General features: G+C 40.5%; 2 protein-coding genes across 8 annotated transcripts in view; one reads left to right on the top strand and one right to left on the bottom strand.

Moving 5' to 3' along the window:
- Window positions 1-18664, top strand: part of cadm4 (cell adhesion molecule 4) — a 165950-nt gene extending 147286 nt beyond the window's left edge. For 3 of the 7 annotated variants that reach the window (XM_026185324.2, XM_080308455.1, XM_026185323.2), the window contains exons 6-9: window positions 569-741; window positions 9593-9709; window positions 15371-15499; window positions 16699-18664. In XM_026185324.2, the coding sequence (XP_026041109.1) occupies window positions 569-741; window positions 9593-9709; window positions 15371-15499; window positions 16699-16808 (529 nt within the window). In that variant the 3' untranslated portion in view covers window positions 16809-18664. Of the gene's footprint in view, window positions 1-568; window positions 742-9592; window positions 9710-15370; window positions 15500-16470; window positions 16550-16698 lie in introns of all 7 variants that reach the window. The other 4 variants (XM_080308453.1, XM_026185327.2, XM_026185325.2 and 1 more) reach the window with 3 other exon arrangements.
- Window positions 18665-20716: 2052 nt separating this feature from the next.
- Window positions 20717-24733, bottom strand: LOC113032325 (adenosine receptor A1). Its single transcript, XM_080308456.1, has 3 exons — window positions 24484-24733; window positions 22820-23189; window positions 20717-22098 (listed from the first exon to the last, which is right to left on the bottom strand). The coding sequence occupies exons 2-3, from the start codon at window positions 23185-23187 to the stop codon at window positions 21249-21251; spliced, it is 1218 nt and encodes a 405-aa protein (XP_080164582.1). The 5' UTR covers window positions 23188-23189; window positions 24484-24733; the 3' UTR covers window positions 20717-21248.
- Window positions 24734-25127: the final 394 nt, after the last annotated feature.

The following is a 25127-nucleotide window of genomic DNA, read 5'->3' as shown; positions in this document are numbered from 1 at the left end:
TTAGCACTCAGGTCTCCACCAAACTCCAATCATGATAGCAAATACCACTGCTTGTTGTAGGTATAATAACAAACTGCAAAAATTAGACATCTAAAGCTAAAACCTATAATATTTAAGTTAGAAGATTCCAGCATTCTGGTCAGTTAGGGCATTTGTAGTACATGTATGAATTTCCTTTGGGCAGTCCAGTTTCCTGGGCCAGAGACATGTATGTCAGGTTAATTGGTGACTCTTAAATGTCCATATATGTGAAGATGCTAAGGAATCAGGGTTCCGCCCTCTCCTTAAACTATCAACAGTCTTTGACAGCACTGATTATGTCATTTTACTGACAGATTATGGAACTGGGTGGTACCTGTAGCACGGCTCTCAAATGGTTCTCATCAAACGTATCTAACTAGCACTTCAGAACTGCATGTCCTCAACAGGACCACTCATGTGGGTCCCCCGGGGCTCAGTGCTTGGTCCAATTCTGTTTTCTTTATATATGTTAGCCCTGGGTCATCTCCTACCATTGCTATCGCGGTTGACTTTTGATAACTGATTGAAGGTTTCATATTTCTTACAGGCCCAGAAACACTCAGTGGTCCAAGATTAATGACACCTTACCTGAGAGGGCAGAGATTTCTGGCACTACTCTTCAGATTTCCCGTCTTAGCCAATCACACAACGGGACATACCTGTGCCAGGCCCAGAACGACTATGGTCGTGCTGCTGATCATTACACGCTGTTGGTATATGGTGAGTAAAGATCACTAACAGTGAATTTGCTGTCCATTTTCTTAGTTTTAAGACAAGTGCTTGCAAAGTTTGCTCCAGTGGTTCTTTTTATGTCCCTTAAGTTTTAGTACCTGAGGCTGTAGTTAACGGTCCTGAATAATTTTATGTTCAGTGGTTGCTTTGTTAAGCTTCTTATTTCTTTTCTTAGTCTTTGATAATATTTTAGAGAAGTCTTTTAAATTGTATTGATTCTTTTATCTTCCCTGAGTATTTGGAGTCTGGCTATACTGTCAGTGGGTAACAAACCCACTACAGCATGATGCTTGTCTCATTTTTCTTTCAGCTTTATTTGTTTTTTTGATTCGGACACAGCAGGAAACCTTTGCTAAGCCTGCTGTGCAATTGATTTCACAGTGCTATTGATTCCACGAGGAGACTAGCATGCACAGATACTAGTCACCAACATTATTATTCTGGCTATCGCTTGTAAAGAAGCAGCTTATTATCTCCACTGTGACCCAATCTTCTCCTCAAGGAATTCAAAATAACTTATCTTCAAGTGCAATAGCTAAAGATACAAGATATTTTGACAACTAATGAATTTCACAGTGCGTAATGACACGGACAAGACAAGGACAGAAGTTGAAAGACAGTGTGCAGTGAAAAACCTGTTGGAATTCTTTTCTTGTTGCATGAACAGAGGTTTTAGAGGGGAGGAAGATGCTGGTAAAATGGCTTTGTTATCACGATCTGCAAATAAATTCACTGGTGCTACATTCCCAAAGTGTATGTAGTAACCTGTTCTAGTAAGCAAGCTCACAATACCCGTCTATAGTCTTACAATGGCCCCCAGTAGATTTTAGACTTTGTTTTAAGCACTAAATGGAGAAGATCCAGATTGTTTATCTCAGCTGCTTCTCTAACACACTGCTGAGATGTATACTACTAGGAAGTTCAACAAAGCCAGGCTGGCTTAACAAAACCCCAAATCGCAGTTGGAGCTGGTATCACAACAGCGCGATGGGCATTTCACGCGTCACAAGAGTCCACTTCCACACAACGTGATCTTTGAGAATGCCTCCTACTCCAGTTGAGATATTATAAGGTGATGATGATAAAACAGTGATATAAATCTATAAACAATATAAAAAAATCTAACAGTCAATCGCAACACTGTCACAAATAAAACAAGAGATTAATGCTGCAGAAAAATCAATAAGCTTGGAATTAAGTGCGCAGAGTGAAAAAACAAAGAGCAAGTTAATTATTTTATCGCCACGTGTGCTTTCAATGTTGCTGTCTGTTTCTAACGTGACAGCCACGCTTTAGAGCTCAAGAAAATATAAACTGGATGCAATAAAATATTAAAGGTTACCATTCCACAGCCTAATAATGGAGATGTGGAAATTGCTTTGGTTTATCGACAGATCAAAGTGGAATTCATTCTATTGATGTGTTTTCTGTGTTCTGGTAGCTGCAGTTTCATCAGTGTAAAACAGACTTAACAGTACATTAGAATCAAGTATACAAACATTTATACATTTATTCATACCAACTGAATATATGCACATTCGAGCGACAAAGCGATGCGGCACCTGGGTTGCTGTAACTTTACAGCAGGGCTTCATGTATGATGTTAGTAAGGCGTGGCTTAAGAACTTGCACATATGAAAAAAAGGGAGAATCTATGTTGCACTTAAAACATGCTGTATATATAAGAATCAGTGTGAAAACGTCTCTTTTCACAGATTTTAAACCCAAACTCTGATTTTAAACTCAACACAGCTCACTTACCAGTTAGCGCTGTTAGCATTCTGTGATTGCAGGTTCAGAGTTTCTTAGCTATTGCACACAAGATTGAAGACTGTGGAGTGCGATGTGACCCCTGTGTCCAAAGCAAATGTCTCCCAAGTGAGACAAATGAAGAGACTTTGACTTTGATAAGCCTACATACTACATACTAAAACCATGAAATTAAGATGTTATATTTTTTTTAAACTGGAACTCTTTTAAAAAATCAGCTAAAGACTTATTTGTTTATGTAGCGTTTCTGTTTTATTCGATCTTATTGATAATGCCTGCTTTAATTATCAGCTTTTGTTTCTTCTGTTTTATTCTGTGTTTTTGTTGCTCTTTACTATATTTAAAACTTCTGTTATTTTTTGTGATTATTTCTAGTTTTTATGTAATTCTATTTTGTTTTACAGCACTTTGTAACTCTGTCTCTGAAAAGTAATTTATAAAAAACATATTTGTTACTAATCCACTTACTTGCTATGCTAGTCCTTATTTTCAGTAATAAGGACTGTGCGTGTGCGTGTGTGTGTGTGTATGTATGTGTGTATGTATATATATATATATGCACATACATATATCACATTACACTGTTAGATGTTCAGCACGGCCAAATTTCCAGATAATGAGGTAAGCATAAGTCCAATTAATCCCTTTGAGCTGAAACCTCAGGCATCAGATTGCTCTAAATGTTTGGTTTCAGCTACTTGTGGCTCTGTATCATATCAGTGAGAGCTGATATCCTTATTAGGGTCATTTGTAACCACAGCTCTGAGCGTAAGCACATCACTTTCCTACCTCTGTTTGTGAGGGGCAGCTGATCAAATGAAAGGGTGACTTGAAGGGAGGGTGGCGAAGAGGAATTAAAACAGCTTCACCAAGGCTCAAAATAAATAAGCATATTTTTTTTACATGTGTAAATGTTGCTAGCAGAGTTCAATCATACAACTGTGGAAATGAACACAGCAGTTATCCCTTATTAATAAAAGGCGATGCTAGCGATGCCGCTTGCAACATCACATGAATATCTCGCACCACTTCTTTTCAGGAAATATGACAAATTGGCTAAACTTTCTCTCTGGCTTAGAAGTACATTTGAAAAGAATATGTTTAAAGTTGTGTGATCCAAGAGAGTAAGAACTCTGTAAAACTTGCAATCAAATAAGGACAAAACAAGATTTGTGAAATTTTAACAAGACAGCAGCAGTAGGGCTGAATTGTAAAGCAAGCTCGTCATTAGCGGCTTATATGGATTCATATCCAATGCATTTGTGGTTTGACCTAATTACGTGCACACCACTGTCACTCAGTAGGTTTGCCCTTTTGATCTAACCCCCCACTCCCCCACTGGCAGCTCCTGTCATGTCATTCTAGCACCTGGTTTGAAGATCAGAAGCAGTGGGAAGAATGAAGGGGGCTGAGACATCATATCTTATGTAACATTCTTAGGTTGCTTTTAGTTAGCGCACCCTCGTCTATCTATCTTTCTCACTGTTGCACTAGCCATCGCTTTCTTTTCCACACCGAGTGCACTTTTGTACAATAATCAGATGACACACGTAATGGCAGCTTTCCACAGACATCACGGGTGGCAACACTGGCAAGATGAAAGATGACATCACCATCAGCTCTCCTTTCTCTCGCACTTATTCTTTCTTTCGTTCTCTCTGTTTCTCTATTCAAAAAGGTTAGACATGTCGAGCTTTGATGTGTGTTGCCACCACTGTAGAAAATGTTCTGTCTTTTTCCACTTCACCATTTCCTTAGCAGTCGTCTCCATTTATTTTCCTCTGTGGCATTTTTTCCTCAAATTTCATCATTTATCTTCTTTATTTAATGTCGTTGCTCTGTGCTGCTTGTTAATTTGACATATCGCTCTTTTTTTTCTTATCCTTTCGTTTTGTGAATAAAATGATACTTTCAGATCAAGGAATCTGGCCTCAATAAAAATCCATAAAAGACAGGAAATCCTCATAAACAACATAAGCCTAGCTTCAGCTCCTTTGTGCTGCACCATAGATTTTCAGCAATCAGCTTCTTAAGTCCTCTCGGTGTGCCCCGTATCAGTGGTAGGTTGCTGTACTTCAAAAAAAAAAAAAATGTAGTCACCCACTGGGCAGATTGTTTTAAACCTTATCTCAAAGAGCTCAGAGTTGTTGATGCAACCATCATATTAATCTGTAGGCAACTGAAAGTCGCACTTGATTTTCCCGAATGTCACAACTAATAATCCAGCTAATATGGTGAAAATTATTTCTTGAGAAATGTCAAACGTATCCATTGAATTCAAGCTCTAATGTTTTCGGTAATATGTGTGTCTTTGTAAATGCCGCAGAACTTAAATGCACGCTTTACTATACATTTGTATTGATGTAAATAAACCACCAAGGATGATTTAACATAGTGCTGGTGACATGCTAGCTTCTGAAAACTAAATGAAAGTCGCCAATCAATAATAAAAATGATGGGATTTAATGCTATAAAACACAAGATGAATCATAACTCCAACATTTTACGCAGCATGTGCTTTCTTTCATTCCAGCACCCACATTGTTTAAGTAGGTGTCATCATCTGTTTCTTTCATTCAAATAATGATTAACTTATTTTGTAGCGAGGATCTTCACTTCTTCCCAAAGCATTATGCAGATCAAAAGAAATGCAGTTTTACTGGTGTATTGATGTAGTCGCATGCTTTACCTTTTCAATCTCTCTGAGGTTATTTTCTTTTTTCTGTTTGAAACACTCTTGTTATTCACCTTTTCCCATTATACCTTGCTGTATTCCGTTCCTCAATGTCATTTTTTCCTTGTGCTTTCAACTGTTCTCACCTTTTTAGCACCTCCTGTCCACTTCCTTTTCCTGTCCCTGCTCTTCAAACACCATCACTATTTCTCACTTGGCCACCGGTCTGCCCCTTATTCTAGGTTCAGCTGCAGTTCAGTCTCTTTACCAAAGAAGGCCTTGCTCTCTGAGAAGGCGACACGGAGCAAACTGGGTGTAAAGTAGTGAGAAGTTGGATTGGGGGAACGGGGGTAGGGGGGTGTGATGGAGAAATGAATAGGGGGAGATGAAGGACGATGGAGGTTGAATGCAGGTTAACATTCAGTACCACGGCTTGTCAAATACACGAAATGTCAGTTTAGCTGGCTCCCAGCCTTCCCACAGGGAATCCCTGGGTGCACTGGAGGAGGAAGTGCAGGCAAAGAGGGGATGATGGAAGATGTGTGTTATAAGGTATGAGTCAGCAGAAATGAAACCATTCTGTTACAGGTGCAAAGAAACTTGTTCATCTCTATGTCTCATTTTGTGTCAACCGTCCCTCTGCGAGAATTACCTGCCATCAGGGTCTGCAGCCTGAGCTCAAACTCAGGCAAAAGGGGCTTCAGATTTGTCGCAGGTGCTTTAAGTGCTGTCACTTTACAAAGAGAGGCAGGTTTAATGCTAGCCAAGGAGAATCGTGAGTGAGAGGTGGGAAACTCTCCAAGGGCCTTGGTTGTGCAAAGACATGATGCATTGAAGCTGAGCTTTATTGGACGAGTCACACATTCCTACCGCATATTACTCTGTGTGTGTTATTGAATTTTTATTCCTGTATACATGCATGTTTATGATTTAAGAGCGAGGTTTCTCAGAGTGCCCGGGGACCAATCAGAGGGCTAGGTAGCATTATATGGGCTGCACATTCATTCCTCCACAGTTTATGGCTATTTTCACACATGGTCTTCATCTCTGACCTTATATAGATATTACCCAAAATAGGTGTGAGCACAGATGTACTAAATCACAGTTCATGTGAGTCCACAGTGATCAAGGAAGCACCTTACCCAAGACAAACTGAGTATTTCAAGTATTAGAGCTAATGTTGCTTGTGGGTGCTTTTAACTCTTTTATTCTAGTGTTCATAACACACAAACACGTTTCTGTCTTCCTAATAGGACAGAGGGTGCTGGTTTGAAAGCTAGAAACCAGCACAAAAACGATTTACTGAAATTAAATGAAGAAATTAATCACCAACATAAACCACTATCCTCTAAACAGACACATTAAAACGTTAACTACCCGTGTGTGATGTCTGCATTTTTCTGTTATGGCTCTTAATTCATGCTGATTTCCTTAATTGACACACTTTAAGAAGCCTTGATTTAGAGAGAGTGAGATATTTCCTGTTGCTGTGCATGTAGGTGTGTGAACAAATTAAAACAATGAAATTAACTTTCTGCAGCATTCAGGAGGCCACTATTGATGTAAATGTGAGAAATTTCGAAAGAATGAGAAAGCAAAGGCACACGCACACAAACACACAGTCTCGGAGCGAGTATCTGTAAGATCCTAAAAGGATGTGGCCTCTGTTGGGTGTTTCATCTCTGTGCCACCATTGTTAAGTAGAAATTGGATTTTTTTTTTTTTTATGTGTATGCGCAAAGATGCATGAGCATGCGAGTGCCTGTGACGGGGAGGAGAATGTTGTTGATTGTCTGGTGAAAGCCCAAAGGGCTTCCTTATGTAATTGAACTTAGTTGCTGCACTCAGATGAATCGCCAAGCCAATAAAACCTATTAGAATTGAATTGCATGAGAGAGTGTGCAAGATGGAGAGAGAGAGAAATGTCTCTCTCCATCTTGGGGAAATAAGTATTATAGTTTTCATATACTTAACACATGTGCATGCACGTGTATGCATGTGAGGGTGCTCGTTTCTGTGAAATACAGAAAGAAGCGAACAGTGGGAAGAATGCAAGCTGGAAACTGATTTACAGAAAGTTGCATGGAAAGCAAAGCAAGGGACAAAAAGATGAAAGGGTGGGTACACGGTGAGATAGAGAAGGATATTAGGTGACCAGGGATTAGTCTGTCTCCTCGACTGTTGTAATGAGCCGTCAGGGTAATTGGAATGAAAAAAAAAACAGACCTCCACTTAATGAAGAGAGACTTTCAAAAAAAATAGAATGAGAAGGAAAGTGTAAAAAGGTTAGAGGCAGGGGGCCGAAGAAGCTAGACTGAGATAAAGCCGAGTCGTTTTAGTTTTAAAAAAGAAAAGCTTCAGTGCTATTTTCTTTCACTTGTGACAATGCACCTGACATCCAAGTAAATTTTCTATGAGTTTTCAGGTAATCAGTGTCGACCTTTATGGTCACAGTAGTGGACCTTCGACCAATGTCTAAGCACTCAGTGCGCTAAAAGATAACTGGCTAGACAAGCAGTGCTTTGGGCTAAGCCCTTAAAATAAAGAACACTGAACATGAAAGAATAACAGGGCTCATCCAAAATGGTGGTACCGTATCCTCAGGCGCACTACTGTGAGAATGAGATACGAGGAGAAACGTCATTATCGCAAGTGCCGCCTCATCCATCCCTCGAAATAACATGGGCTGTGTGCCTGATTGGCAGGCGTATAGTGTTAATGAATAACAATATGATGTGGGGAAAAAAGGACGCTATCGGCCAAGAGAACGACAGCTGTATGGCATTCTCCTTAATTAAGTTGAAGAGAGGCAGTGAGGGAACGCAGTCACAGAGGAATGAAACCAGAGAGCCAGCTGAGGCAGCCAAATGAAGGGAAGTGGAGAAGTGGACAAAATGGGTTGGGGAGCGAGGGTGAGGGAAAAAAAGAGTTTTGTTGATAAAGAAAGAAGAAAAGATGAGTGAGACTGAAAAAAATAAGAAAAAAGTTTAAAATAGTGAGCGGGGAACATTTATTTTTTCATGATAGTCAAAAGAAATTAATCAGCGACCAGTTAATTGGTGCAGTGACCTCAGCAATTAATCTTCCGCTCTTAGGCTCAAATGAAATCTACATGCATCCACACACACACATACAAAAGCATATAACATACAGCAACTCATACACTAAAGAGAGATTTAAGTAAATTCTATTTTCTATCAAATTCGATTTGTTCCACTCTCCATTTTACTTTATTTTTCCCGCAGATAACTCTTCATCTTTTGCACAAAATACATTATGCATCATGTAAGTCACGAACACCAAGGCTAGTCTTGAAGAAAGGGAAAAAAGGCAGTAGTGGGGGAGGTATTGTGCTGACATAAGAGGAGTGCAAAAAGAGATTGATGATCTCAGGGCCGGTGGGAGAAAGAGAGAAGAGACAGAGGAATACTTACCAATAAATTACTCCTGAACAGAAAGGGCAGCGTGTGTGCATGTGTGTGTGCAATTAGGCATTTGTGTATAAGGACATGTACACTGAGTATGCGTGTTTTCATGCACAAGTGCATTTTCCTCTATTACAAAATAACTTCTGTGTGTGTGTGTGTGTGTGTGTGTGTGTGTGTGTGTGTGTGTGTGTGTGTGTGTGTGTGTGTGTGCGCCCTACACTGAGCACATAGACTTCCTTGCATGTTGCAGTTTTATATAAATTGTCTGATGAAGTGGCGTATTATTCATTCTGAAAGTGCTGATGCACACACACTCACGCCACCATCTCCCTTTTAGTTCTTGTCAGCCATTATTTTTATCTTTAACAGCACTGAACTTGTCTTTTTCTACCTCTCTACCTACCATTGTGTCTTAGCCATTGATTTGGAGAATGTGTCAAGATCCAAGCTATTGTTCAGCATTGAATGAGACAGTCCCTGCATGGCACTGTTCCATTGGGAATGCATCTGTCACAGACAATGTCTCTGTCTCTCCTGCCATTGTACCATAGAAAATGTGTCAGTGATAGAGAATGTGTTCCTATATATTCCAATTGCTTCACAGATGAATGCCAGTCTGCCAGGTGTAATTCTCATCAGCTGCCACTTTAAAGCATGTTTTTCACATCGTGAGCATCTTTAACCTCCTTAGCTGGTATATAACCTGCCAAAGAACATTGGTAATGTGTTTGTTTATCACTTTTCATGGGTCAGAATATATTTCTTCTTGAAATCTGCATACATTTTGGGGGAAAATGATTACTAATGTTGATATTTTAGTGTTTGAAACAACTGCAGCCACAGAAACGAAAGAAGCATGTGTCATGTTTTACATCCAGTACTAACTTTACTACAAAACACCTTTTAAAATGTCCCTCTGTGTTGTATTTGTATGTCTGTGTTTATCCCATTCCCTGTCTGCCTGTAGATAATGTGTCTGTCACTACCATGGTCCCTTCCACTCCTACTCCTACCACCCCACCAATCACCTCCCATTCTACCACCCCAACCCTCCTACCACCCACCTTGGCCCTGGATCCAGAAGGTAACACACATGCATATCTTTCTTTTCTGGCTTTGCTGCACCCCAATGGGAAAACAGATAACTATGACCTGCAAGGAAGAGATCACATCTGGGTTAGCCTAATTCTTTTCTCCAAAATGACTATACTTAAGTTTAGGGTTTTTTTTTCTAGCTTACCTTTTAAAATTTATTATGGATTTACTACAGAAAATTTTTTGTATTTTTAAACATGGAGCCAAAGAACAGTATAATTAGTAGACTATAATCCCTTTGAGCAGTTGTCCACATCAAAGTAGCAGTACTTGTTGTTGCCACTGAAAGCCTCATGCTTTCTATACATTCTATCTCTTTCATTGTGGCCATTACTAAGGTGTTCAAGTGGATTGTCATTTAATTGCAGGATTTCAGCCCTATTCATTGTCCCTCCACATTTCCCATAGCACTGTGATGCAGTGCTACATGGATTACACTGAAAACTTTTCACAGTTACGGGTTACCATTCTTTTTGTCCCATAATTTAAGCTAAACTGCAAAAAAAAAAATAAAAATAAAAATAAAAATAAAATATATATATATATATATATATATATATATATATATATATATATATATATATATATATATATATATATATATATATATATATATATATATATATATATATATATATAATGTATTCACAAATGTAGATAGAAGACAGAGTGCCTAATCTCTCTTGGGTTTCTCCCTAGTCGTTCTTGTGACCCAGCTCTTGCAGGTCATAGTCGCTGCATCTCTCGCCCTGTCATTTCCTTCTCTCCAATGGTGTCCTCCACCGCCCTACCTATACTCCACCTCCCTCCACTCACACATGCAGTCGCACACACTGTACTGCTGCAACCTTCCTTTGCCCTGCATCCACATGAGCGACCCGCCTGCAGACGCTTGGGTATGCACCATGCGCAACCATCTATTCTCTCTTCTCTCATCACTAGCTCTTTGATGCTCCCCCCGACACGCGCTCATTGCCCAGTCAGCATTTTTACACGTGTGTGTGTGTGTGTGTGTGTCTGCGTGTGTGTGTGTGTGTGTGTGTGTGTGTGTGTGTGTGTGTGTGTGTGTGTGTGGCCTAAGCAGGATTCCATGGTGCTGTTTTTTTTACCGTTAATGAATCTGCATTAACAGTTAGCAACACACCTAGTTTTAAGCTGACTAATGTTAGCCTATGGCAGGATCAGAAGGTGCTACACAAACCTTTATCTGCTTATACACACACAGACTCACAAATGTACATCAAAAGAGAGAAGGAGAGCATGAAAGTAGAAAAGATCAGGGATCCAGGTGTTTGTAATCATATTTGCTCAGATGAGTGTTACGCTGCAGCTATAAGCATGGTTGCTGTGTGCATATTTATAACTGCACACTCTCATTCAGTACGCCGTATCTTTTTTCGTCTACAGAATCTAATTATCTCATTCACTCACAAAAGCACATGCTCACTGTTTTCGTCCTGCTTTCCACACCTTCAGCTCCTCTCTGTCTGCTCTCTGTTTTTTTTTTAAAAGGAAAGATGAAGCAAAGAGAACAGGAGGATTCTTCTTGTTCTGCTGTTGCCTCTGTCACTATCCGTGACAGGTAGAGGTTGTTCACCTGCTGGGCATGTGTGGAGATGTCATAAAGGGTCTTAAGAAAGTTTCTATTTAGACAGTTTTGTGGATGTTTATTCAATGTGGTGTATCATAAGGACTCCTTAGGGAAACAACTATTTTTTTTAGTCAGTCATTTCCTGTGGTGCTTTGGGCCACTGAGGATTAACAACATATTTTTGGAGATAAAGACAGATCTCTTGAGTATACCTGTTTTTTCTTTTGTTTTGCTTTTCTTTGGCTCCTAAGAAATATTCCTTATTCTCACTGTGTGTCCTCAAATAACTAATATTCATTTAAGTAATAAATATAGATGCAAGTCTTTTGTCATCCACAAAACCAGAAAAGTGATGCAAGTTGCTCAGTAAGACATTTGTCCAAGAGATGCATGTAGAGAAAGGATTTTTTTTAAGTCATTGATCCTCAGTTTTCTCCTTTCTCTTCTTATCTTTCACCTCTCCCACAAGTCTCTCTTCTTCTGCTGATATCTATCTGTTAGCACTGTATTAATGATTCATGTTTTAATTCCGCTCTATCAAGGTTCAAGAGCTGCATCAATAACTCTGTGTCCTTGCATTCTATTGGCTTTACCAGCTCTTACACTGACTCAGCCCATCAAAAGGCTTTTGTTATCGCCCGCAACTCAGACACAAGTCCAGACTCAAAGACATATGTTTTATTAATTTTTTCACAACAACAAAGAACGAGACAACACAGACAAAGCAAGACAGAGATGCATGGGCTTCATCTGCAACACTTATGAGTTATATTTTATACATGCTAGTAATACCATGTCAAAGAGCAGACAAAAACTATTTCTGTGATTCATTTGCAATATGCCACTAAAAGCATCAGCAGGATTAAAAGAAGTTGCATTTGGAGTCCAGTGGATGGTGTAATGGTATGTTGTGGTAATATGACACAAGTACATATTTATGAACTAAAAAAGTCTTATACCACTAAATAGAGTATACCCATGAGAGGATATTCATCATAGACATAAATCCATACATTCACTGGTGATTTTGTTAGGTACACCTGTCCAACTCCTTGTTTTAGCATCTAATCAGACAATCACACAGCAGTAGCACAATTAATTTAGGCATTCTAGACATGATCTAGACAACCTGCTGAATGAAAGAGAGCATGAAAATGGAGAAGAAAGGTGATTTGAGTGACTTTGATCATGGTTGGTGGTGCCAAATAGGCTGGTCTGAGTATTTCAGAAACCACCGACTGGGATTTTCACACACAATCATCTCTAGGGTTCACAGAGAATCATCCAAAAAAGAGAAAATATCTTTCTGAGAAAATGCCTTATTGGTGCCAGAGGTCAAAGGAGAATGGCCAGACTGCATCAAGAGGACAGGAACTCAATAGTAACCCAAATAACTACCTGTTACAACGAAGGTGTGCAGAAGAGCGTCTCTGAATGCACAACACATACAACCTTGAAGCAGATGGGCTAAAGCAGAAGAAGTGGTTCCCACTGGGTGTAATTCCTACCAGCTACAATTTGGCATGTCTGATGAGTCTCGATTTCTGCTGCGACAGAATGTGGTGTAAGCATGGATCCAACCTGTCTCGTATCAGTGGCTCAGTCTCCTGGTGTAGTGGTTTAATGGAGTGTGGAATATTTCTTTAAAACAACTTGGGCCCAGTAGTACCAAATGAACATGTTTAAACACCAAAGCCTATCTGAGTATTGTTGCTGACCAACTCCATCCCTTTATGACCACTGTGTCACCACCTTCTGATGTTTCTGATGCATCCAGCAGTACACCATACCATGTCACAAAGCTCAAATCATCTCCCTAAGTCCACTGTACTCAAACGGCCTGCCCAGTCACGGGATCTTAATCCAATAGATCATAACCCAAAATATCTATGGAACGTTTTTAGCACCCAGTTGAATCTATGCCATAAGAATTAAAGACAGTTCTTAAAGAAAACCAATTCAACCAAGTACTAGCAAGGTGTACCTAACAAAGTGTTGGGTGTATTAATGTATGTACTAAAAATGGAAAAATGAAAGAGTAAGTGGTTATTAACTTTGACATGAATATGCATAGGTTCCTTAACATATGACATCTACATACAAACAAAAAGTACCTTGCCTGTGTGTGTGTGTGTGGGGGGGGGGGGGGTCAGAGTGTGACCCCATTAATGACTTCCCTAAACCTGCTGGTCTGGAAGTCCAACAGTTCATCTAAACAAAAGGCACTTAGCCTAAAACAGATATAGCCACGTTTATCCTACCATAAAACAATAAAACAAGGTACGACCTCTTCCCATGCTCCCAGGATGTAGGTGTGCATTCCAATGCACACCAAGCCTTTGCAGCCTGCTAAAGATCACACATCCTATCACTACACAATTGATTATACACCTCTAAGCATATATGGTTAAATATTTCTAAGCATAAATGACAATCAACAATACAAAACCTAACACACTCCTAGCTTATTTTGCTTTATTATGTTCTGTAAAAATGCAACAGCACATAGGTTCATTAGTGCTCAAAACTAAAAAATGTTTCTTTGTGCCAATGTGGGAGTCAGGGGGCCTTTTCTCCATCCAGTGAAGAACAATTCACATCCTTGCAAGAAGCACACATTTAAAGTTAGCTCTCTGGTGGATAATTAGAGCTGTCCTGTAAATTCAGGAGAAACAAGGCTGATTCCAATTATCTTAATTCTCTCTATCTCTGCATCTGTGCATGTAAATACCTGAGTGTCTTTTTTTGTTGTTGTTTTGCCAGGATGTACTACTGAAATTGTATAAAGACACACATAAACACAATCATTTCCTTTGGGTTTAGCTAAATGATCTGCAACAGGTGCAACTAACAATAAAGCTTTTGACTTTTGAGTAATCTTAATTTTGACAAACTGCTTAAAGGGCGGCACGGTGGTTAGCACTGTTGCCGCACAGCAAGAAGGTCCTGAGTTCAATTCCAACATCAGGCCGGGGTCTTTCTGTGTGGAGTTTGCATGTTCTCCCCGTGTCTGCGTGGGTTCCCTCCGGGTACTCCGGCTTCCTCCCACCGTCCAAAGACATGCAGCTTGTGGGGATAGGTTAATTGGATAACCCAAATTGTCACTAGGTGTGAATGTGCAAATGAATGTGAGTGCGAATGGTTGTTTGTCCCTGTGTGTTAGCCTTGCGACAGACTGGCGACCTGTCCAGGGTGTACCCCGCCTCTCGCCCTATGACAGCTGGGATAGGCTCCAGTGCCCCCCGCGACCCTGAAAAGGATAAGCGGAAGCGAATGGATGGATGGATGGATGCTTAAAGGGGAGCATGACATCTCAGAGCACTAATCGTGTGTGTGTGTGTGTGTGAGAGAGAGAGAGAGAGAGTGTGTGTGACTTAACAAATTCTTCTATTTTCATTTTCTGTCATTTGACTGTTTGATTGATTGACCGATCAGATATCAAATGACAAATCTTTTCAATACTAACATGCACTTCTTTCATCATTTCTCATTTTAGCCGTCATTATTTCTTACCACAACTGCAACTTTATACTGCAAATTTTCACATAATTTGTCTTTTTCCAGGTTTTGAGCTCACTTAACTCATTTTGCGGTGAAATGTTTGGTTTCATTTCTGACGACTGCACTGCTTGAGGTGTAAACACAGTTTCCCTCATTCAAAATGCATTGTACTCTTGACAGGTTCCTGAATGGAGTGGTTTTGCAGTGGCTGACATAGGCTACTTATTCCTTTATTCAGTCTCCTCATTTCTTCACCCTTTTCTCACTCATTTTGACTGTCTGGCATTCTGTGGAGTGAGTGGGGGGGTTATGAAAGGTGATAATGCAAGTTCGGCTGAAGATATCGACTTCGCTTTTCTCGTGTCTTGCTCCCTCTTCCAAGCTGATGGAATGTGCTGCCTTTCTTTCTCTTTTATCTCGCCTGCTTTCATTTTTGATCCATTTCTCTCTTTTTTTCCCCTCAGTTTCTTTGCCAGCACTTTTCTTTTCCTTTTTCTCAACATTTCCCTTTATGCAGTCTACCCACACACACTATTTGTCTTTCTTGCTCTTCCTCAGATCCTGGTGCAGTGGTGGAGACTCACAGTGCAGTACCCTATGCAGTGATAGGTGGTGTTCTGGCGCTGCTGGTTTTCACTGTCATCTGTGTCCTCATTGTCACCATCTGGTGCTCTGTCCGACAGAAAGGTAATCCACAGACACACTCAAATTCACATATCAGGTGACACAAAAGTTACTCTCACAAGCATACCTCACATTTTTGGGAATCGGGGTATTTTATCAAATTTCCACAGGCATGTTTTCTCATTTCTCAACTTTCTGACTTAACGCGCTGTGAAAATATTATTGGATTCTAGTTACACTCAGAGTCTGTGAAACTCTGTGTAAAATTGTCAGCAGAAAGCATGCAGGACAGGATGCTCCTCTCCAGCCAGGCACTGTCTGTGATAAACAACCTTGGAAGAGAAAAGGTTGGGTGGGAAATGTAGGTGTGGTCCCCAGTGTTTTATGACTACATGTTAGTGTATCAAGGCTCATCTATTAAAGCAGAGTCGCCGCGTTCCCTATCTTTTTAAGTGCCCTCTGTTGGCAGCCACGTACTATGCACTAAAGCTGCCAAGAAATGATCTAGGAATAGTGCAGCAGGCTGCGACCAGGGTAACTTACCCTATGGCTAGACACACCGTCAGTCAACAGTCAGTATGGCTTGACCGCCAATCAGCATGAAGACAGGACCATTACAACCAATCAGTGTTGAGACAGGGTATTAGGGCTTTGTCTTGGTCCCTTGTGACTGTCAACATGCCAGTCAACCTCTGTGGTGCAACGAATAAGGATGTCAGTCACCCGTGGAGTGAAGGGACACTCCAGCATGAAGATGACTTGAGTGGTTCTTGCTCTCTACAAGTTGTACTACACAGATTCATTAATCATACAGACCTGAGGGGTGGTAAAATGAGTTTAATGGGTTTTCTGAGTGACGCAAACGTGCCATTGTTCTCTTGCACCTAACTTTCCCTCCACCCTTTTCTGCCAATCTCTCTTCCCTCCCTGTCTTTTATTCTCTATTATCTTCTATTATCCTCCCTCTATTACCTCCTCTCCTTGTGACTCTTCTATTCACGCATCCATTCGCCAACTCTGATTTCTGCTGGTAGGCTCATACCGTACACGAGAGCCAATTCTTGCCTGGTATTGACCTAACAATCAGTTAACTAATGAATTAATCAGTCAAAGGTATGCTACGGAGTAATATTAGCACTGACTGGTTTGATTTTGCTGCATGGCACTACAATGATCATGACGCTTTGCCGCCTAACCTTCCCCCTACAATCTCCCTCTTGTCCTCTCTCTCTCTGTCCCCTGCTCTCTTTCTGTTCACTCAGGTTCCTATCTTACCCATGAGGCCAGTGGGTTGGATGAACATGGTGAAGTGCAAGAGGCCTTCCTCAATGGGAACGACGCCAGCCAGGGCAAGAAGGAGTACCTACTGTAGCCCTTCTCCTTCCCTATTCCCTTTTCTTCTGACCTCATACCCTTTCCCCCTTCCTGTCCTTGTGTCCCACCTTATATACAGTATACACACACACACGCACGCACGCACACACACACAAACACAAAATACAATGCGCCATAAGAGGCAGCCTTCTGAAAACGACTGTATACAGATACCGCACACAGCCAATCCATCCTGTTCCAGTCCACTCCATATACATCCTGTAAACAGACATAAACTAGGAGACAGACTGAGAAAAGAGAGCCTCTAGACCCACCAGCCATTAACGACTGTGCCATATACTGTAAGCTGGAGAAACTGGGGAAAATATAGGGAGTGAGAAAGGGAGAGAGGGTGAGGCCACAGAGTTAGGTGAATGTAGACAAAAGCGAAATGATGCCATAATTATTTTGATTGAGAGGGAAACGGGGAGCACAAAGAAAACCGGCACTCTGCCTGTGCAGCCGCCAAAGTGGAAAGGGAATTAGAGGCAGATGACTGCTATAATTCCCCGCCTGGAGAATAGAAGAATCCATTTCACAAAGCTCAATTTTTTAACTGACGGAGACAGTGGGAGCACTGTGTGAGAAGGGAGAGAGGACAAAGGGGAGAGAGAGAGAGTTGACCAGGAGCTTCTGAGTGCTTGATGCTTGAAAATGGATTTTTTTTTTTTAATTGCCAAACCATCTTGGCTACACAGCTTAGCTAATATATAATTCCCTAACAAAACTAAACTGAGTCCCAGGAAGTATCCATACTTTATGAACAAACTAACTGTCCTGTTTTGCTATCCTTGTTGGGTGGCCTGCCAATTTGTAAAAAGAAAAAAAAAAGAAGCATCTTTTAGTGTTATTTTTCCCCTCTCACTGCGACAGTGGAGGAAATGTGGTCCTCTTTTAATTTGCTTTGCGTTCACCTGTTACAATCCTCTCCCCTTACTCGTATATCTCTCGTTGTCTCTGTATGTCTCTCCCTCTATCACTTCTTCTTTGTTGGCTCCTAATAATGAAAGGATTAGTATTGGGCTGCGTTCCTGAGAAAGAAGAAAGGAATATGACTTGCTAAGGCATTAAAGAAAAGTATAATTATTTTAGAATGTCATTAAGAGGATAAAAAGGTTTAAAACTCTTAATAAGAGGGCCAAGAAGAATCAGAGTGAAAGGACTGAACGAGAGAGTAAAATAGAAGGCTTTTTTCCCTGAATGCTCAAACACATATGCAGATACATGCACACATTCATACGTACAGTAAAACACGTTGACAGTATACATATCTCTGAATTCCTTGTTTGTATAAAAAAGAACTTCGACATAAATTAAATTAAACTTTTAAGAAATAAGAAAACAGTTTACTACTGAAACGCATTATGAGCAACTATACTAACACAGAATACTAGCCTATAGAGGTGCAAAGCCGAACAAACTACTGTCCAGTGATCTTTAAAGAAAATGAAGAAAAGAATAAAAAAAAAACATTTGTCTTTATGAGAAACCAGAGGTCTTATTGATTTTCTATTAATTATTATTATTATTTGAACAATTATGATTGTTGTTACTGTTATTATTATTGCCGTTGTTATTATTATACTTGTAAATGTTAAAGAAATGTACACTTCCCATGGTTTGTTTTGGTTCTACTGTAGAGAAATTGCTGTCATTTTTCACTCTTTTCCTCTTATCTTTCCTCTCTTTCCCAGTCTTTCTCTCTCTTTGTCTCCTGTGCCTAGTTGTCTCTTCTCCTGTCTTTCACTCTTGTTGATTTTACCGTCCATGTGTCATTGTTGATATATAGCTAACTATTTCTTTATAGGGGAAAGATACAAAGCACGACAAAATAAAAAAAGAATCCAAAAATAACTTCGGGTATCAGACTGTTTTTTTCTTTTCTTTTTGGGAGAGGCTGGGGGCGAAGGGTGTTTACTGCATAATTAGCTGGTACTGATTTTGAAATCCTGTGAATGCAGAACAGGAGATGTAGCATATGATTAGATCAATGGGGAATAGTGGCGTTATAGGTGGGAAGATAAAGATGAAGGCAGCGGAGCCGGTTAAAACTGGCAGCTCTTTCAGAATAAACAAAACAGATGCTTGTGTGGCAGTGCTAATGAATCATGAGAGCAGATAGCAGGCAAGAAAAGGTGACAGGAGGGTTGATTCAGACGCACGCAGAAAAATATGACTCTGCCATTAACTTTCACGCAATCAATACCCGATTCTGTCGGGAAGCACTCAACATGTCCATCTGTGTGCAGGGTTAGATTTGAAAGCTGCTGGAGGTCGCAGGGTGATAGATCGATGTGTTTTCTTCTATCGATGGCAAAGCTCCTTGGTCGCCTGTCATAAAGACAGATTGTCAAACGGCAATCAAAGTAATGGACTTGCCAGGCGCTACCAGCATGAGTTGACACTCTGGCCAGCAAACAATTCAGTCGAAACTAGACATATCTTGAGTTTATGATGACGCAACAGTACCACTGGAAGCGCTTGCTATCAAACTCACTGTGGTCGATGAGTAATAAAACTGAGAATATTGCCCCTTTTTTATGTCTTAAAAACAGAAGTGTGTGTCCTTCAAACAAAGGTTTCATCTGTTTGTTTTCCTGTGGGATACACAGCACTCAGTCTGGTTGTCTTTGTTGGTTGTTTGATGCTGATATTTCTGCTCGTCCTCACAGAGGGGAGAAAGAAAAAATAAAACTCTACAAAAAGTAAACTTTTTAGTTCACAGTTGTGTTTGTGTTCCCCTATAGAGTCCTCATAATCACACGGAAATTCACAGCATTGACTGTTGGCTGGGTAGGCTTTCTGGGAAACTAGGCTGGACATACTTATAACACAATTCATATGGTATTTCTGAAAGCAATACGACCACCACTGTGATCGTGGAGGGTGATTATCAAATCGAAAAACATAAAAATCGAAAAAGTGGAAAGTAACAAGCCATCAGTTCTTAATCCACTTCTATTTATGGCACGCAGTGAATGTACCAAAATATGGCTAATAATATGACAGGAAAAAGTATGAATAACTCATATAGCTTTTCTCTGACGTTGGTTTCACAAATTAATCCCCTGGAACGGGTTCACATCAGAGAATTTCCCATTTGTGAGAGTCATATTTCATTTTTACAATTTGCAGCTAATATTTGACTTCAGTTCAAAAGGAAAAAAAGTAATTTTATTTTACTGCCAACATGCATGATTGTATCAGTCCTTTCTCTTTGGTTTCACCAGCGACCCTAGCATGGCAAAGAGGTGACAGAGTAGCTTGAAGCGCAGGTTACTGAAGTTTCCAAGCTGCGTATAATCAGGAAGTAGGGAGCTTCCAAGCAGGCAAAACAATTGAATATGCACCTGTGCCAGGGAAGCTGGAGAAATTTAATTCTTCACTGAGTGATATTTTTTTACCCCAGACATTACTACATTTCTTTGTCAATAATGTGTTCCAGGGAAAGGTTGTTTTTTTTTTTTTGCAATGACATGAAGCATACCAGTCTGTGTATTTTCTGAATACATTAAGATAAAACTGAAAGTGCTGAAGGATTTGAAAAGTGAGAAAATGAATAAAAAATAGGCACAAGGTCTATAGAAAGCTGGAGAGACAGAGCAGGTCTATGATCATGAGAAACAGGGGGGAAATGTAAATTAGGGTGACCATATTTTGATTTCCAAAAAAGAGAACACTTGGCCCAGCCAAGAAGAACTTCAATAATGAATGGTGAAATAAAAAATGTCATATAGGTTTTTACAAGTCAACAAGTGCAAAAAAGAGGACAGTTGGTCACCCTAATGTAAATGGCATGTTCACTGTCATACATATGTCCTATGCAGAGGGAGATGGATTGCTACTGTTTTCTCCATCACTGATTTCTTAATACTAACATGCTTCAAGATGAACAATCCAATTAGTGTGAATAAGGACCTTTTTATTACAAGAGAGAATCGTATTGTATTTACAAGTTTAATCAAAGCAGCCATGAAAATTGTGTCATAACCAGGTTAATTATGTTTTCCTTACAATCCCACCTTCTCTCTAGACCGCTACTGAAGGTTTAATTAAATGCTGTCACTCATATATCTACATTACTGGTGGTTGGCTTAGTAGAGATTTAAAGCAGGCTTAGAATAAGACCCATAGGAAGAGCAGTCAAAGAAAACAGACATCTGTGATCAGGATAGTAGTTATCACCTAGAGACTTAATTTTCTCACTGACATTTGGTGTGGGACCTGATAATTAACTGGCCTGATCATTTGCTAGTTATGCATTATGTGTGTATACAAGGTTGCAGATTGCTTAAAAGCCAGCAACAAACAGAAATATGCCACATTTCTTCAGTCCACAGGTCATTTGTTTCCAATACTAACTATTTTTTACGCACACGAAACATGGAGGGAATGTTGCTCTATCTGCTGTGAACAATAGCCCAGATCTTCCAAGAATTTAGACCTCTGGGCACACTTTGGCTTTAAGGGAGTGTTTGGCTGAAGACCATGGAGCTGCCTGCATCGCCTCACACAGTGCTATACGTACAGATTTCCCTCTGGACTGGGCTACTGCAGGTGGAAGGTTGGTAACAGTTAGAGGGAATGATGCCTGTTCTCCCCCCATGTGTTTCCTAGGAGGAGTGAAAAGGATCTGGGGCACAAGACTGTAGAGCTGGAAGAGGAACAAGGCAAATATACGAACCCAGTGAGGAACATAAGTACTCGGGGTAAAAAGCAGGAGAGCGTGGATAATGTGGAGTGGCAGGCACAGCAGAACTAAAAGGGAGAGGGAGAGGGCCAGGGAGCGGGCCAAGCAGGAGTCATGTTTTGGGGGATCTGCATGACTAAAAGGAGTCTTCCTCTGCTTCATGCATAGCAGGTCAATGTAAATGGCCAGGAGCCAAAGCAAGGGGAGGATAAATGCCGTCAACCCGTGAACATAGACCAAGAATTGGGGACTGAGAATAGTGTCAGGAGCACAGAGTGTCCAGTGGCTGCTGTGAATCTCAGCATAGGTAAAGTTGCTCATGTCCTCCACATAAAATTTTGACAAGAAGCCTCCGTATGGAAGGTACTTCCCAATGACTTTGACGTCATACTTAGGGGGTGGGGAAGAGGTAAGATGGGGTGAAGAAGTTGTCCAGTTACCATCCAACTCAAGACCCACTGTGCCTGGGTCCGTACTGCTCGTGCTGGCATTGAGGACATCTGTGCCGATGAACTGAGCAAAGGAGGAGAGAACAGAGGCCACCCAGCACAACAGAACTACACCCAGAGTTCGCTGACGAGTGACCACTGTGGAGTATCTGGCATCCAAAGACATGAAAAACAACAACAACATATTAGCGTGGAGTTAATACTGAGACTCAATAGTACTTGATAAGAAATTAGGACATCACCAAGATGATTGTTCCTAACTGACTCCTGTCTACCACCAACTCCAAAAATACAAAATGGCACGCCGTACATCTTTGAAGAAAGTATTTTCAGTCTAAAATGAATTTCTGATTTTCCATTCAAGTCCGAATTTGTGGGTCACTGTCAATCAAACATCTAAGAGCCTTGGAGCCAATTGATATTTACTCACCATCACTCACATCGCATCACAAGCAGTTCGCAATAAGAACATCTTTATGAGCACTGAACAAACAGGTTGTTTTACTACATACAAAGGTGTGCCTTGACTTTTTTTCCCCCTTTTGCACTTATATTGATTTCTTTCTCTCATTTTTGCTAAAAGCATGCTTACAAATCTTGGTTGACTCTTGCCACCCACATATTCACCCTTTCCCACACATATACAAAAATGTATTAAACCACTCTTTTCATTTTTGAAGTTTTATTTTACTTTGAAAATGAGTCTTATATAAGAAATGTCTGCTTTTGTGTATTTTTTGTTGTGTGTGTGTGTGTGCGTGTGTGTGTGTGTGTGTGTGTGTGTGTGTGTGTGTGTGTCTGCTTAAACTTTGAAACTGAAATTGAAAACTTGTGTCCTTTTTCCTCTACTGATCAAACTGTTACGCTCACCTGTCTGCCAAACGATGGTATAGGTGGGTGTCCAGGGTAAGCAGTACCAACAGGAACATTGTAAACTGCCTGACCATCATAGGGCAACACACAAGGGTTATGCAGGTGTACAAACACTGGGAGCTTCGCAGGTTGAGTAACACGTTCAGAGGGAGTCCTGCTGCACCTCCTATGGCTCCGACGCAACCCAGACACAGTCGAAGACAGCATGAAACACTCCCAGGCTGGGGCCTGGCAATCTGGGATCCGTCTTGGACATCAGCCATCGTGCCCTTGCTGGTGACTGCCATGCAAAGCCGCACGCTCACCACAATTATAGATAAAGATAACATGCACTGGCATAGGGAATACAGCCACGTGAACTCCATGTCTGAGGACAAGTTTTAAGAAGACAAAGAAACAAAAATTTGTGTTTTTACAATTTTCAAAACAAAACAAAACAAAACACTGATGATAATGATGTGGGCAAACATAAATTCAAGAAAATACATATTGATGCTTTCTATGCAAATAAAACCTCCTACTCTACCTGTCACCTCTGCCCTGTGTTCCCATGTGGTTATTGGAGCCAAGACGGCTCCTGGAGCATCGCTTTGACTTGAATTGTAAAAGCGATGGTCAAACACACAGAGAAAGACAAAGAATAGAGGGAAAATAAATGAGAAAGGAGTGACAACGGATGGAGGAAATTGTAAGGTTAAGCAGTGGATTGTGGGTCAGAATACAAAAAACACTCAGCAGAGGGAGAAAAGTACAGTTGTAGAAGGATTTAGAATGTGATGCAAGTTTGTGCTAGGGGCAGAGAAGCAGGCAGAAAGGGAGTAGATATTTTGATAGGTATTGGAGAGCTGTAAACGTGTCTGGAGAGTGAAAAGGTCAGACCAGACCAGACTTGACAGAACTTCTCCATGTAGGATGTGAGCACCATGCAAACACATGACAACAAGCACCAAGCTGGGTGGCAACATAGAGTTACACGCTATGTTTTCTCATACCTTGTTCCAATGTTTAATGCACCTCTTTTCTCCCTCTGGCCCACCATATTTCATTCACAGACACATACTTCTTGAAGCACAAACAGTGCTAGACATTTATGCGTAAATAAATGGACAGCAACACTCAGTTACACAAGTGTGCAGTGCCAGTGCCTGATGAGTAATTTTCAGCAAATGTATTCAGACATGATTGACAGCTAATTTTAGTGCGTTTTCAAACAATAGTCTCCCAGAAAGCAGAGTAAATGAATATTGAAATAGCAGATTTGCTGCCTCAATGTGCCACCTGTCCATTCCATGTAATTAGTTTGACCTTTCTGAAACATTTGGTGTTAGTCCTCACTTCCATAATAATCATGACTGGCTAAAATAACCTCTTTATAACACTTCATAATCACTTTACACAGTTGTCTCCTGTCTTACTACTTGAAGGGGCTCAGCAAAATTGATTTACTGAAGTAATTAATGTAGTTCAAATCCACCTTGTGTGAGTTTTCAATTCAAATTGGTAGCTGGACACTCCCAGCGTAATGAATTGCCTTAATTAATCAATTAAGCTCTTTGAAAGTACATAGGGCCAAACTTTTCATCATGGCAACAGTTAATTTGACAGAGTTGAGAAATCAGTGGGTGCCAAAGAGGTGAATTAGATTAAAAAGGTACAGTTACCTGTTGTGAAGCCCCTGCGATGATGAGCTCTAACCTATCGTTGGTTATGACTTGGCTTGCTTTTTTATTCCGCTCAAGGATCTCTATCTCTCCCTCTCACCTCTCAGTCTAACTGTCTGCCCCCACTGACAGCATAAACCTGATTCATAAACCTCTGCTTATCAACCTGCCTTCTATCTCTCCCTTGTCTCTGCAAACATATCAATTGTGTCAATGTTGGAGCATGGCTGCCCTTTCCATCTGATTTGTGCAAAGGGCAACACATTCTCTTCCAGCCAGGGAACTATGTAAATAAGGTACACCCCCCCCCCCCCCCCCCCCCACACACACACACACACACACACATATACATTTATTATGTTATATATGTAGTTTTCTCTAGATTTTTTTAAAATAAAGAGTAAAACACTATGCAATTCTTAACAGCTTGCTGTTCTGATGTAGCAGTTTACACTATCTATAGACACGAAAACAAATATGCAGGCAGAAGTGTATTGATGTCTATATACACCTTTAAGAAAGTCTCTCTTGCCCCTATATATATATAATTAGAAACAAACAAACAAGCAAAATACAAGAAATCAAACTGTAAGATTGACATTTAGGTCCTTATCCTCCAACTGTCTGCCTCAAAAGGGCCAAGC

The sequence above is a fragment of the Astatotilapia calliptera genome, chromosome 11 (genome assembly GCF_964374335.1).
Source record: "Astatotilapia calliptera chromosome 11, fAstCal68.1, whole genome shotgun sequence".
Classification (NCBI taxonomy): domain Eukaryota; kingdom Metazoa; phylum Chordata; class Actinopteri; order Cichliformes; family Cichlidae; genus Astatotilapia; species Astatotilapia calliptera.
Note: the sequence above shows the minus strand (reverse complement) of the source record. Positions and strands in the feature narration are given on the sequence as shown.

What these genes read in the sequence shown, in the direction of transcription:
- LOC113032325 (XM_080308456.1), bottom strand. Translation starts at nt 23,187, where the DNA reads ATGGAGTTCACGTGGCTGTATTCCCTATGCCAGTGCATGTTATCTTTA. An exon ending in TACCATCGTTTGGCAGACAG is followed by an intron (nt 22,099 to 22,819) that starts GTGAGCGTAACA and finishes TTTGGATGCCAG; the next exon opens with ATACTCCACAGTGGTCACTC.